This window comes from Pimephales promelas, chromosome 10 (genome assembly GCF_988280905.1).
Source record: "Pimephales promelas chromosome 10, fPimPro1.hap1.1, whole genome shotgun sequence".
In the NCBI taxonomy this organism is placed as follows: Eukaryota; Metazoa; Chordata; class Actinopteri; order Cypriniformes; family Leuciscidae; genus Pimephales; species Pimephales promelas.
The window spans coordinates 16757782-16773416 of record NC_142778.1 but is presented as its reverse complement, the minus strand read 5'-3'; the positions used below and the strand labels follow the sequence as shown (position 1 = coordinate 16773416).

The following is a 15635-nucleotide window of genomic DNA, read 5'->3' as shown; positions in this document are numbered from 1 at the left end:
ACCTGGTGCAAACTCGCAACCGAACCACTAGATGTCGCTAAAAGTCACACATTGCTCCTTTAAAATAATAAATACAACAACTCTCGTCTCTCGTGCATCTTTTCATCCGAAATCTAACATTAATGTTTTATCTCTGGGCAACATCTCAACTTTGCGTTACAAGCAGCAACACTGACTCGGGTAATGACAAGAGGGAGCGGGGCAGGTTGGAGACCATAGAATTCGAGGGATTCGTGGATAGGGAATGAACTGAAATAAGTGAGCTTTACGTGTCATACGCAACTGAACTGAACAATGTTGAGTATGCACTAACGTTTGATTTAGTGGTATCAGACTTTCTTTTACAACGGTAGGCGTTTACTGAATTAGCGAAAAGTTCCCCTCCACGTTTGGGAGAATAGTGAGCAAGGCTGGGAGATATTGTTAATATGCACATCAACGTTTGAACAAGTTGGTAGAAAGCTTAATAAAGTTTGACTGCAGTATCTTATGCGCCTTATAATCCGGTGCACCCTATATATGAAAAATGTTCTAAAATACGTCATTCATTGAAGGTGCGCCTTATAATCCGGTGCGCCTTATAGTGCGGAAAATACGGTATATGTTCTTTTACAGTCTGGTTAACCACATTCATGTAAGTTCCCTTTCGTAGTCACTTCGAGTTACGTCAGAAGTGACGGAGATTGGGGGATTTCGCATAGAAAGCCAATCCTCTTCGAGTATTTAAACACGAGCCAATGGCATGCAATGCCTTGGGGCTGCGGAAATTTGCATAGCGTACTCCGCCCTACTCCGTGAGTATAAAAGGAGGAAGTGAACGCAACCGCAGTATGTTTTCGCTTCGGAACCAAGAGAACCTCTTCACTCCTAAAAGCTGATTCAAGACTCTTCGAGAACGAGCGTCCTCTTCAGTGTTGGTGTGACGGCGGTACCCAGCGAGATTCTGCATTGCCTGCGATCTGAGCAGTGGTCTGCCAGACTTTGCACTTCTCCCTGGTAGCCTCAGCGCTGAAAGAGTGAATTTCTCCTTTCTCATAAAAGTGAAAGTGAAAGAGCTGCACGCGGCACGTCTTTTTAAAGATGGTTCGCCCGTGCCCTTCTGGATGTGGTAGATTTCTGTCATCATCTGATGGTCACGAACGCTGCTTTGTATGCCTGGGCATTCAGCATGCAGCAGCAGCGTTCGTGGATGACTCATGTTCCTTCTGTGGGAGCATGACCATCTCCACACTGAGGTCGAGGCTCAATGATCTCACTAGAGTGAGAGCCCCGGTCCCCCCTACTCAAACGGCTTCCTTCACGAAAGGGGGCCCGTCGACCCGGGGATCTAACGGTGACGGTGTGGGATAGAGCCCCGACGATTCCTCGGGTCAGTGCGTGAGCCAGCGAGCGCCAGCTCGATTCAGTCGGCTGTCTCTTCGGCGGCGCCGGCTGCTTCTAGCAGCGCTCCAGATGATGATGTGATGTCTATCACTGCATCACTAGGCGGGCTTGAGTCCTCGGGAGAGGAAGATGCGGCTGCGTTGCCCCCTTCGGGAGTGCCAGCGTTGCCCGTGTCAGATCCCGAGCTGACGGCCATGCTGTCTCGAGCCGCTGGGAGTATCGGGCTAGAATGGAAACCTCCATCCTGCCCCGATCTCTGGCGGATGGATAACTGGTATCTGGACAAAGCTGCCGCCGCAAGGCCACGGCCAACTCCGATACCTTTTTTTCCTGAGCTGCATGCGGAGTTATCGCGCTCTTGGGGGGCTCCTTTGTCCACTCGAGAGCGCGATCTCTCCCCCGCCTTTCCCCCCCTCGACGGTGGGGCCGCCCGTGGGTACACTGGGATGCCCCCGGTGGAGCGCTCTGTTGCGATGCAGCTGTGTCCACAGAGCGCCTCCACCCGTGGTCCTCCTAAGCACCCATCCAAAGCCTGTGGGTTCTCGTCTGCTATGGCGGCGCGATCCTATAGAGCGGCGGGACAGGCGGCCTCCGCTTTGCATGCCATGAGCACTTTGCAGGTCTTCCAAGCGAAGATGCTCAGAGACATGCACGAGGGCGGGACTGACTCGACGGCATTTAAAGATTAGCGGTCCGCCACTGACCTTGCTCTCCGGGCAACGAAAGTGGCCGCTCGCGCCGTCGGTCAGGTGATGGCCACTTCGGTGGTTCAGGAGCGCCATCTCTGGCTCAACCTGGCAGAAACGCAGAGCGCTGAGCGGACTCGTCTGCTCGACGCTCCGCTCTCCCAGGTTGGCCTTTTCGGCGGTGCGGTCGAGGACTTCGCCCAGCAGTTCTCCACCGCCCAGAAGCAGACGGAGGCCATTAAACACATCCTGCCCCGGCGACCAGCTGCTGCCTCCACCCAGTCATCGGCGCAGGTGCCTCCCGCTGCTCGCCGCCAAGGACGCCCCCCTGCGGCTCCCCTCCCTCCCGCCCGGCCCCAGCAGCAGCCTTCACCCGGGCCCCGGCGTCGAGGAGGCCGCAGGCCGGCGTCACAGCCCCCTCAGGCCGCTCGCCCCGCTAAACGCCAGGCCAAGCGAAGATCCTGACACGGGCCGCTCAGTGACGATCTCGAATCTTTCTCAGGAGGCGGTAGCAGGCCCCCTCCTTCCCCCGGTGGAGGGCCGGGGGAGAATCTTTTGTTCTTAGCTCCCCGCTGCTCACCCACGGGTGGGCAGCACCCTGAACTGGTTAAAGAAAGACTTGACATCCTCACTGAGCTCACAGACTGGAGTGGGTGCGCTCGATGCCCCCGTGCGTCAGCCCACACACTCCTCTCTGTCTCTGAGGGCGCGGAAGGGTGCGTGTGTCGTCCCCGGGCTACACCAATCCCTTCCCCCTCTGTCGCCAGACCCCCGGCAGAACAGACCCCCGTGGAACGCTCCGCTTTCCCTGGTCCCTTCTGTCGGGGAGTGGGCTTCGACGCATCCGAGCGGGGTAACTCCTGCACGCGTGCCAGTCGACCCGCACCGCTGCCCCTCCGGGGGGACGTCTGTGGTTCGCATGACCCCGTTGGCTCATTTCCTGGAAGCCTGGCTAGCGCTTCCCGGGATATCCCGCTGGGTCATCAGAACGATCAGACTCGGCTACGCGATTCAGTTCGCACGGTCTCCTCCCCGCTTCACGGGAGTTCGCTCCACGATGGTCGGTGGCAATGCCCCAGTCTTGAGAGCGGAGATTGCGACCCTGCTGGCGAAGGGTGCAATCGAGACGGTCCCTCCAGCCGAGGTGAGGTCCGGGTTTTACAGCCCCTACTTCATTGTCCCCAAAAAGACCGGTGGGTTACGACCGATCCTGGACCTGCGCATTTTGAACCGTTCTCTCCATCGACTACCGTTCAAAATGCTCACGGCCAAACGCATTTTTGAATGTGTTCGGTATCAGGATTGGTTTGCAGCGATCGACCTGAAGGACGCGTACTTCCATGTCTCCATTCTCCCTCGACACAGACCGTTTCTTCGGTTTGCCTTCGAGGGCCAGGCATACCAGTACGCCGTTCTCGCATTCGGGTTAGCTCTGTCCCCTCGCGTCTTCACGAAGGTTCACGGGGTTCGCGTCCTGAATTATCTCGACGACTGGCTGATACTAGCACACTCTCGAGCTCAGGTTTGCGAACACAGAGACCTGGTGCTCCGGCACCTAGCCCGTCTGGGCCTTCGGGTCAACCGGGAAAAGAGCAAACTTTGCCCCGTGCAGAGGATCTCTTTTCTCGGCATGGAGATAGACTCGGTCGCCATGTCCGCGCAGCTCACGAACGAGCGCGCGCACTCACTGCTGGCTTGCCTTCGTCAGTTCGAGAGCAAGAGTGCGGTTCCACTGAAACTTTTTCAGAGGCTCCTGGGGTATATGGCATCCGCGGCCGCGGCAACGCCGCTCGGTTTGCTTCATATGAGACCGCTTCAGCTGTGGCTTCGCGATCGAGTCCCGAGGTGGGCATGGCATCGCGGCTCGCTCCGAGTTCCAGTGACTCCAGCGTGCCGCCGAACCTTCTTCCCGTGGTCGAACCTCAGCTTTTTACGGACCGGGTAAACGGACAGCGAGTTTCCAGGCATCTCGTTGTCTCCACGGATGCATCTACACGGGTGCCATGTGCAATGGGCATGCAGCCGCCGGTTCCTAGACAGGAGCCCAGCGCCTCATGCACATCAATTGCCTCGAGCTGTTGGCAGTACGGCTCGCCCTACACCGCTTCCGAGCGTTGCTCAAGGGCCAGCATGTGCTTGTCCGCTCAGACAACACTACGGCAGTAGTGTACATCAACCACCAGGGGGGTCTACGCTCACGCCAGTTGTCGCAGCTCGCCCGCCACCTCTTGATATGGAGTCAGAAGCACCTGAGGTCCCTTCGTGCAGTTTACATTCCTGGAGACCGGAACTGGGCAGCCGACGAGCTGTCCCGGGTCCGTCCCATCTCCGGCGAATGGCGACTCCATCCCCAGTCGGTCCAGCTGATTTGGGACGAGTTCGGGGAGGCACAGATAGACCTGTTCGCCTCTCGGGACTCGTCCCACTGCGCCCAGTTTTATTCTCTGACCCGCGGCACTCGGCTCGGATGCGCTGGCGCACAGCTGGCCACGGGGCCCACGCAAGTATGCGTTTCCCCCAGTGAGCCTCCTTGCACGGGTGTTGTGCAAGATCAAGGAGGACGAGGAGCAGGTCTTGCTGGTAGCCCCCTATTGGCCCACCAAGACATGGTTCTCCGAGCTCATGCTCCTCGCGACAGCACCTCCTTGGCCTATTCCTCTGAGACCGGACCTACTCTCTCAGAGACGGGGCACTCTGTGGCACCCTCGTCCCGATCTTTGGAGGCTGCACGTGTGGCTCCTGGACGGGACGAGGCAGGTTTGAGTTCGCTGCCACCTGCGGTGGCGGCAACCATCACTTCCGCAAGAGCGTCGTCCACGAGACACCTTTATGCGTTGAAGTGGAACCTCTTCGTCAATTGGTGTTCTTCTCGCGGAGAAGACCCCCGGAGATGTTCGATCAGTGTCGTGCTTTCCTTCCTGCAAGAGGGGTTGGAGCGCAGGCTGTCGCCCTCCACCCTTAAGGTTTACGTCGCGGCCATTGCCGCTTCTCATGAAGCAGTGGAAGGTAAGTCCTTAGGGAAGCACGACCTGGTCATCAGGTTCCTGAGGGGAGCGAGGAGGCTGCATCCGCCTCGTCCTCCCCTCGTACCCTCTTGGGACCTCCCGATAGTTTTAAGTGTTTTGCAGAGGCATCCCTTTGAGCCTTTGCAATCGGTAGAGTTAAAGTTTCTGTCCATGAAGACAGCACTCCTGGTTGCATTGGCCTCCATCAAGAGGGTGGGGGACCTGCACGCATTCTCCGTTGACGAAGCGTGCCTGGAGTTCGGGCCGGCTTACTCTCACATGATCCTGAGACCCCGGCCTGGATATGTGCCCAAGGTTCCCACCACTCCCTTCCGGGACCAGGTGGTGAACCTGCAAGCGCTGCCCCTGGAGGAGGCAGACCCAGCCTTGGCACTGCTCTGTCCGGTACGTGCTCTCCGCACCTATGTCGACAGAACGCAGTGTTTCAGGACCTCAGACCAGCTCTTTGTCTGTCATGGAGGGAGCCAGAAGGGAAGGGCTCTCTCAAAGCAATGGCTGTCCCACTGGATAGTGGATGCCATTGCTTTGTCTTACCAGCAGCAGGGCCTTCCGTGCCCCCTTGGTGTGACGGCCCATTCCACTCGGAGTGTGGCCTCCTCTTGGGCTTTAGCGCATGGCGCCTCGCTAACAGACATCTGCAGAGCTGCAGGCTGGGCGACACCCAACACCTTCGCCAGGTTCTATAATCTGCGAGTTGAGCCGGTATCCTCTCACGTACTCGTTTCGGCCAGTTCTGGATCCGCTCAGGTGTCTTCGCTTGCTCCCCACTCCACTCCCCGGACTGGATAAGTGCGATATTTCCTCAGTTCTTCCATTGAAGTCTTGAGTCCTCCAGCACCGACGATGCGGGCACCACTGCTGTTGCTCTGGATGCTAGCTAGGTGCCTCCATGCGCACGGTTCCCCATGGTAACCGTCTCATGTGTATTATCCACTGTAAGCCTCTCTGAGCATGTCTTCCCTTGGCAAGCCATCTGCCACCCCTGGAGTTTAAATTAGTAGCCACCTGCGGTTGGTACTCCAGTGTTCCATATGCATTCCTATGTGGCCATATGTGTATTCATAAGTCCTCCCTTCGGTAGGCAGCTGGTAGCATGTCCCCTTCGGGATATGTTTCCCAGTGTACCTTGGTAATCCTGTGTCAAAGTCGGATCCCCCAAAAAAAAAAAAAAAGAGGTAAGGCTCGGGGGTTCAGTCTTTCGCAGGGCACTGGAAGACAGCTTGAAGTGGCGTGATGGCACAGACCCCCAATCTCCGTCACTTCTGACGTAACTCGAAGTGACTACGAAAGGGAACGTCTCGGTTACGTATGTAACCCTCGTTCCCTGAGTAGGGAACGGAGACGTTACGTCTCCCTGCCACTTCTGCTGTATCGCTGGGTAGATGACGAGTTCAGTCTTGGCTCCTCAGCGAAGACATACTGCGGTTGCGTTCACTTCCTCCTTTTATACTCACGGAGTAGGGCGGAGTACGCTATGCAAATTTCCGCAGCCCCAAGGCATTGCATGCCATTGGCTCGTGTTTAAATACTCGAAGAGGATTGGCTTTCTATGCGAAATCCCCCAATCTCCGTCACTTCTGACGTAACGTCTCCGTTCCCTACTCAGGGAACGAGGGTTACATACGTAACCGAGACGTTTTATATAATGAGTATATGTATGAGGCGACAAAGAGGGGGGTAGTTCCTGGCAAGCCAGTATTCCCATTCAAGGTGTTAATATGCAATAACTGAGACTTGGCTGAAGATCCAAGTGCAGTCTTTATCAAGGGTTGTCAAAAGCAGGCAATGGTCCAAACATGCTGAAATCAAGATAATCCTAACAGGGTAAAATATAAACAACCAGGTAGAAGTCAAGAACACAGGATACAGGACAAGAATACATTAGCTCAGACACACAGTGGCAACATACTAGCAAGACTACACAAAGAAATCATGAGACGACACTGCTTAAATCAGCTAGAGCAAATAAGATAACCATCTAAGCAAAGGATTATGGGGAATGTAATCCTTGATTTTAACACAGACAAAAGGAGTGCCCTCTGTAGGACACTTACGGAGCAGCTAACAGACGCTCCAACAACAAGCAAATAAAATCCAGGAGGGAGGTGGAGCGAAGGTGGAACAGGGGGAGGGACAGAGGGCCAGGTCCGTGGAGAGGAAGCAGTACTGGAGACAGATGCGGATTGAGTAGCCAGGGTGGAGCCAGCAGAGAAAGTGGCCAGGCTGGAGTAGGCAGGGATGGTGTCAAGAGTGGAGATGGTGGTGCAGGTGGCCAGGGTGGAGCAGAAGGCCACAACAGTGGAGCAGATAACCACCAAAGTAGAGCAGATGAGACTGAAAACCCCCACGGCAGAGTGGAAGGAGCTGGTGACCACGACGATTGAGCTGGCGGGGCCGAAGACCACCACACTGGAGCTGAAGATCCCCAGGGCATATCTGGAGGAACTGGAGACCACCGCAGCTGATCAGGAGAAACTGGAACACAGGGCACAGGGGTTAGGGTTGGCCTCAGGGGTTGTGTCAAAACAAGCAGAGGGTTTATTTAAAGCCTCTTTGACCATAACAGGGCAGGCAGCACATCCAGGAATACTGTCTATGACAAGGTGAGCAGAGTATTCATGGTATCATGGTCTTCTCGGACGAGACTCAGGGACTTAGAATGGCCTCTCTGGCTGAGACAAGACAGACAGAGAGTTCAGTAATGGCCTCTGTGGCAATAACCGGGCAAACAGTAAGGTCATTCAAGACCTCCGTTGTCGAGACAGGACAAGCAGGGAGCTCTGGGGCTTGAGCATGTTCTGGAGTGGATTTATGGGCTAAAGCGGGCTCTGGAGCAGACTCATGAGCTGATGGTGTGTGCAGCCCAAACACACAAAATGGCCACGGCCATTTAAGGACGCGTAGCCGCTAGCAGAGCAAGTAAGGTAACAATACACAGGTGTACTGAATGAAGCCATAATGAGTTCAGGCGAAGGATTGCTGGGGAATGTAGTCCTTAAAATTAACACAGAGACAAAAGGAGTGCCCTCTGAAGAAGCTCATGGGCACTCCAGTTGGAGGATGTGACACAATGACCTTGAGGTGCTGTTTCAAATGTTTAGCTGTCTGTTGCCATGGTGGGGCTATATAGCCATTTTGTATATCTTCCATGCACACTCTAAATGTTGCATTGTGCATGTTGTATAAGGTTGTTTATGGGGCATTATGTGTGCATTATAATGCATTAAGCATATGATGCATTATAAATACAGGCTTCATTTTGTGTTATAGTGCATTGCACTTTTAAATGTTTTAACTACAAATTGGTAAGTATTATAATGTATTGTAATTGTTGTGATTATTTATCAGATAATACAACATATTATAAGGTTGTTTGTAAGGCATCATGCATGTATTATAATGCATTAAAAATACAGGCTTTATAGAAAGTGTTATAAAATGAAGTATCACAGTTGGCATGTGCCAACAGAATTGTAAAGAGAATTTATAAAAAATATAAATTGACAAATGTTTTCATTATATATTTTTCCATTTTCACATTTTTTTTAACAGAACTGTTACAAGCACAACCATTAAGAAAAAAAAGAAGTATAACAACTGATGTGTTAAAATCACAGAATATGTAATTTGCGAGTGTTTGTATGCATCACTGCGGGGATTGCACTGTGTGACTCAGAGGGCTTTTGATGGTACTTTACTCATTAGGTGTTTTTTAGTATTCTGCTCTGGCCTAAATATAATTATGAAACACTTAGGAGCAAAAATACAGAGAATCAGACCAAAGCTTGAAGCTAAAATGGCAAATATCTCCACAGCTACAGTAAATTTCCCTGGGGAACTGACATAAGCTGGAATAAAGGTGATCCAAACAGCACAGAATATGAGCATACTGAATGTGATGAATTTAGCCTCATTGAAGTTATCAGGGAGCTTTCGGGCCAGAAAAGCTAAAATAAAGCAAAGGAAAGCTAGGAGGCCAATATAACCCAGTACAGCCCAGAAACCAACAGCTGATCCTAAACTGCATTCTAGAATTATCTTTTCTTTGTAGTGTTGCATATTATTGTAAGGATATGGAGGAGATATTGTTAACCAAAGCACACATATCAGTACCTGTACAAGAGTGAAACCAAAAACACTGAGTCTCTGTTGTGCAGGCCCAAACCATTTCATAACATTACTTCCTGGAAGTGTAGCCCTGAAAGCCATTAACACCACTATTGTTTTCCCCAGAACACAAGAGGTACAGAGAACAAAAGTAATGCCAAATGCTGTGTGACGCAACATACAGGACCACTCAGTGGGCCGACCAATGAAAGTAAGTGAACAGAGGAAACACAGTGTCAATGAGAAGAGCAGCAGGAAGCTCAGCTCTGAGTTGTTGGCTTTTACTATTGGAGAGGCCCTGTTTTTGTAGAACAATAAAGCCATGCTCAAAGCCACTAAAGAGCCCACAATAGAGAAAGCAGCCAGGATAATCCCAAGGATCTCATCCCAGGAGAGAAACTCCACTGGTTTGGGAAGACACTTGTCCTTCTCATTATTGGGCCAGTACTCAGGTAGACATTTGTGACAATCTAATGAATCTGGAAGATGAATAAATCAGTGCTTAAAAGTCATTCATGAACCACAGAAAGAAAATGGAGAATAACAGGTTATCAGATTATGTAAAAAAAAATATTCTTATTCTTATCCCATCTTACCCAAGATTTGTAAGAACTTTGTACAGTTTAAACCATAACTTTTGTTTCTTTATGATAAACTGTCTTTTATATCACTGGGTCAGAACCATCTGTGATTTATCCAGAACAATGTGGCTACACATTACCTGTTTCATTACTGATTTCTCCTTTTGCACAGTTAATGCAGTCATAACAGCAGACAGGTCTTCCTTTTTGCACAGCCTTCCTAGAACCTGGAGAACAGCTCTCACTGCACACAGACACAGGCACCTGCAGGAGACAAACAGCATCAGAGTCCGAAATGAACCAAGACTTATTTTTTTCTCAATGAATAATACACTTTTAAAAAAAAATAATATAGTAAATAATAATATATAATAATAATAATATAAAATGTTTATATTATAAAATGTATTTATTTTTATATTTAATTTAATTTTTATATTATAAAATGTATATTTTATAATATAAAAATAATAATAGAAGTGTTGGACATACATTTGACACTGTCCTTTTATATTGTTAGAAGAAAATGTATCATCAAAAAAAATACAAAAACAGGGGTATTTCACAACTCTCGTAACACATCTTATACCTTTTCACTGCCATCATACCAAAAGATAGCTCTGTGCAGACTGAATTCTTGTCCTTTAGGCTGGGATGCATCATATTGACCCACTGTAACAAGATCAACTGAACCGTCTCCCTGAAGCTGCCAATTCACAAGTTCATAGATGGCCACGGGGTCTCCATTGGCATCAAATGAAACAGAATAATTATTTTTGGAAAAGTTCACAAGTTTAAGCTGATCAAAAACCTGCATGATAGACATGAAAAATTGTGATGACATGGGTTGTGACTAAACTTATTTTCTGATAATCAGTAGCTTAAATAAATAGTGGGTGTTGTTGTAAAAATATAGTAGTTCTACACAAAAGGTAAATTAATAATACTGTATTTTAATGAGAATTAAAAAGACAAGAAACTGTACCTGTCTGGGCTCAACTTTGATGTTTTTGTCACAATACTTTCCGATACAGACAATGCCATGTAGAGCATGAGCTATAGCATATGTGGCTTTGTACACCATGTTAGTGATCCTCAACTGGGACGTGTCTGTGTACGGGTTCTGTAATGCACGCAGGTCCTCTGTGCCATCACATGGTGGCATACCAGTTGAAGAACCTGTCTGCCGTTTTAGACTACAGCTAAATGAGCTTTCCCAGAATTCTGTCAACAGGGGAAATTTCAGCGCCTGCTCTGGAGACAGGTCAAGTAAAAATTTAGGAAATCCCGGGATAACAGACCGCGGGATTCCAAAGCCTACAGCACCGATACACAAATTAAACCGCAGAATTTCTGGGTCTGTAACCCACGCCTCGCTGCCAATCCACTGCATCGGAGGAGGAGGCTTCTGACTCAGCTCTTCTAAAAGAAGTCTCATGTCACCTGAGGCCAGGAAGGCAACTATTACATGAGCTGTTGATCTGCGAATGACATCAGCAACTCTTTTCAGTTTACTGCGCGGCTGGGTCCTGTGGTAGGCCTCAGAATACTCTACACAGATTCCCTCCTCCTCTGCAGCCTTTAGGAATGATGCCATGCCATTGTTCCCGTAGTCTGAATCACTGCGCACAGCCCCGATCCAAGTCCACCCGAAGTACTTGACCATCCGTGCCAGTGCGGCCGCTTGATGGTGATCGCTTGGGATGGTCCTGAAGAAAGTAGGATACTGCTGCTTGTCACTGAGACACGCGCATGTTGCGTAATGACTCACCTATAGTGCACCAAGAGGGGAAGAAAACATATAAAATAAAATGTGTTAGCCATATGGCAAAAATACAATGATATTTAAGTTTCTGGCATAACGCCACATTTTTATTTATTTTGGGGATCTCTTGGAAGACTAAAATATAGTTTTACTGAGTAAACACCTGTGGAATTCCAAAAGGACTGAAAAGCCTTGACATGCTTATAGATGGTGTGGAACCAGATTCTCCAACTATAGCAAGAACCGCAGCTGATTTTTCACAGGAATCGGTGTCGTTAAATATGAGATCTAGTCCGTTGGCAAGCTGAAATGATACTTTGATTGCCATTGGCACAGAAGCACACGTGTCATATATATGATACCCTAATGTGATGCCCGGTAAGAGATTAGAGCTGTTGTTTATCTCTTGGATAGCGAACTGCAAGGCACGAGCAAAACGCAGCTCTCTGAAGTCCATGCTGTTGAAGTACACACAAAAAAATTAGGTTTAAGAAACCTTTTTACATTTACATTTATATTACATTACATTTATTAATTTAGCTGACGCTTTTATCCAAAGCAACTTAAAATTGCTATATATGTCAGAGGTCACATGCCTCTGGAGCAACTAGGGGTTAAGTGTCTTGCTCAGGGACACATTGGTGTCTCACAGTGGATTCAAACCCGGGTCTCTCACACATAAGGCATGTCTTATCCACTGTGCCATCACCACCACCATTTTTAAAAAATAAGCATGTGAACGTTTTGATGGTCTGATTCTGATTAATTTAATCAAAAAGACAGTTATGAAATTTTTGCAAAATAACAACCCACTCAAGACTGCTCTGTAAAAAAAACAAAAAAACAAAAAAAAAAAACATTTTATTTCATATTTAATTCTAACCTGCCACTGCAATCCAGTGGTTGTGGCCGCTTAGTATACGTGTGCTTCTCTGTCCTTAGATAGTAATGAATGGTGAAAGCCCCTCCAATGATGAAGTCTCCGTCCTTGAAGAGAGCAGGGGGCTGAGGGTCATCTTGGAGGATGCATGTGCCTAAATTAACCCCACACACAGCAGGAATAAGTCTGGTAATACACAATGTTGTCACTATCAATAAAATATTAACATGCATTTCTCCTGCTTGTCAAACAACCACTCAAAATGTGAGGTGGGAGTTAAGCCTTGTTTTATATACTCACCAGCCAACATACTGTTGTATGTTGTACAACTCTGTAATGAAAAAACGTTAGAGGGTGTGGTTAATATTTCATAGCAGTAAATCATAATAAAACAACTTGTCTCAAGTGAATCAAAACACACAAACCGGGTACCTTCTTTAAGGTAATCCCACCCCCGCCAGCCTCAAGAGAAATTAGGTTAATTAGTTTAAAACTTTAAATTGTTTAATTTTTGTTTTATTTTAATTGCTTTTGATCTCCTTTACTACTTATTTTGCAAGCAGTTTGCCACTTTTTTATGTTTTAGTGAAACAACCATGATGCATTCTGCAATACATAATAACAATTACTACAGCCATAGAGACACACATAATTTGTGAAGACACTTATGACTTGTGCATTCACTGTCTGGGTGATGAGAATGCACGCAGTTCTTGAGGGCAAAGCCCCACGTATGATGAGATGCTGGGGGTTCAGGAGAGCGCTTCAGACAGGCTCAATCTGTCATGGGAGTGCGCTAGGGAAGAGACTTCATGTGGCAGGTTAGACGAGCGTTTTATTTCCGGCCATACATTTTCTGTTTGTGTATGTAGCTCCATCGGATTGATTCATTAATCCTTGATTTTCTTCTTTACCACTCATTTATAAACAAGCAATTTCTATTTTTATATCTATTTTAAAACAATTGGATTGCTTTAATATCGCTACTTAGATCCAACTTTCCAAATCTCGGCTACTAGGCTTTAATCCGTTGGCATTTCACGCGTGGCCTCTTGCCTATCGGCCGTCTCATTTTACACCTGTTTCACTGAAAGGATACGGGTTATGTCCGACATTTCAGTCCTAAATTAGTAGTGATATTTGTAGTATCACTACTAATTTACTGTTTATCTGTTATAATGGCGAAACTATCGGATGCGTGTCTAACGTTACCTCTGGAGTGCAGGTGAGGACACATTCGAGCTGTTCTCTGTGAAGTTGGAGCTGAAATCGGTGGAGAAACAGATCCGTGGTCTGCTGGAGAAGCAAGCCGAGCTGCTGGATCGGCGATCAGCGCTTGAAACATCACACGCCCATGCTCACAAGTCAGTGTATGTAACTCTTTGACTCCGACTTAGTCTACTCCGTGTGTTTCTCTGGCCAGGAGGACGCGATCATCTCTGGCTTCATTGACTCCGGCACCGACACAACACCATAGACCTTGGGTGATCCCACAGTGGAAGACACGAGCCAGGACCAGAGCTAGAACCGATCCGCCCCTCCCGGTCTTCGAGATCTCCATCTGGAACCGCTTCTCCCCTCTCCGCGAGTCGGAAAGCGACAACGCCGTGATCATCGGCACTTCCATAGTCCGTCATGTCCATGCTAATTCAGGTAAGGGTAAGGTGCACACACTCACTGCTTTCCTGGTGCTCGTGTTCTTGATGTTGCTGAACAGGTTCCCGAGATCCTGAACGGTGACGAGCACGTCGGAGCTGTTGTGCTGCATGCGGGAGCGAATGACATCAGGCTGTGGCAGATTGAGGTTCTGAAGAAGGACTACAGGAGCCTGATCGAGACGGTACGCACCACAGCGCCTGAAGCAACGATCATCGTATCTGGACCGCTTCCCACGTACCGCCAAGGACAGGAAAAGTTCAGTAGATTATTTGCATTAAATGAATGGTTAATGTCATTGTGTAATGAACAGAAACTGCTCTTTGTAAATAATTGGAATCTGTTTTGGGAGAGACCTAGGCTGTATCGTGCTGATGGACTTGATGGACCCCAGCAGATGGACCACAGCAGAATCGGAGCGGCTGTTCTGTCAGACAACATCTCCAAGACGTTACACACCAGATGACTAGTAAGTCAAAATCCAAATCACAGTCTTTGCTGTCCAAACGTAATCTATATACCAGGGTTTCCGTTGTACGGTAATTACCGGACATTGGCCGGGAAAAAAATGAAATGTCCGACAAAATTAAATCTCTCCGGTCAAATTGTCAGATTAAAATTGCCTAATAATCCAGCCCCCCTAACACAATCTGAATTAGAGAATAAGCCTAAAATATATAAAGCAAAAATACACCGACCTTTGGCTATGTTATTGTTATAATGTGGGTTTTGTGTCTTGTTATTTTGTTATCAGTTGTTCCCGGTCTATTAATTATCCCAGGTGTTTATTATTTCTCACGCCCCCCTCGTTATCTGGTTTAGCTTGTTTGTCCCTCATTATTTAAGCCCTGTGTTTCTACCCTGTCTTTGTGAGTTCTTGTTTTATGTGAACTGTTAACGGCGGTGTTGGTTGTTCATGCTCCTGAGTCCAGTATGTTGTCTAGTTTGTAAATAAAGCGTGTGCTGCACATGGATCCACAGCCTTATCCTTCTTGCAACAGCACTAGCATCGTAACAGAAGAACTCACCCATTCGTGATCCAGCAGCCATGCTTTCCCGGAGTCCAGATATCCAGATTCTCCGTCTTCATCAGGAGAGTCGGACTATTGAACAGTATGTAGCGGAGTTTATTGAACTGGCTCATCTCGCGCATATGAACACCCAATGTTTGAAGATATTCTTCCGTGGGGGATTAGAAGAACCACTCCGGTCTTTGATGCCCGATCCAGATCCGCACGGGTCTTTAGAATGTTACATCGACCTGGCGCTGTTGAAGAACGGCTCTGCGTTTACTGTGTGCGTGGAGGAGAGCAAGCTTCAAGGGTCTGCGCTTCACGTCAGCCCAGCCGAGCACACGATTCACGTCAGCCCTGTGAGTGAGTCATTGAGTCCAGTGAGCGAACCATTGAGTCCAGTGAGCGAACCATTGAGTCCAGTGAGCGAACCATTGAGTCCAGTGAGAGAACCATTGAGTCCAGTGAGCGTGTCTAGCCCTGTGACACGCCGCCGCAGAAGGAGAAGGAGGACTCGTTCGGCTCGCCAGGCTTCCGG

General features: G+C 48.6%; 1 protein-coding gene across 1 annotated transcript; it reads right to left on the bottom strand.

The window, feature by feature from the left end:
- Positions 1 to 8629: 8629 nt before the first annotated feature.
- On the bottom strand, positions 8630 to 12661 carry LOC120485999 (extracellular calcium-sensing receptor-like). Its single transcript, XM_089135429.1, has 6 exons — positions 12432 to 12661; positions 11712 to 12006; positions 10769 to 11554; positions 10373 to 10594; positions 9924 to 10047; positions 8630 to 9681 (listed from the first exon to the last, which is right to left on the bottom strand). Exons 1-6 carry the CDS (start codon positions 12659 to 12661, stop codon positions 8768 to 8770), a joined length of 2571 nt encoding a protein of 856 aa, XP_088991555.1. The 3' UTR covers positions 8630 to 8767.
- Between the last annotated feature and the right edge of the window lie 2974 nt (positions 12662 to 15635).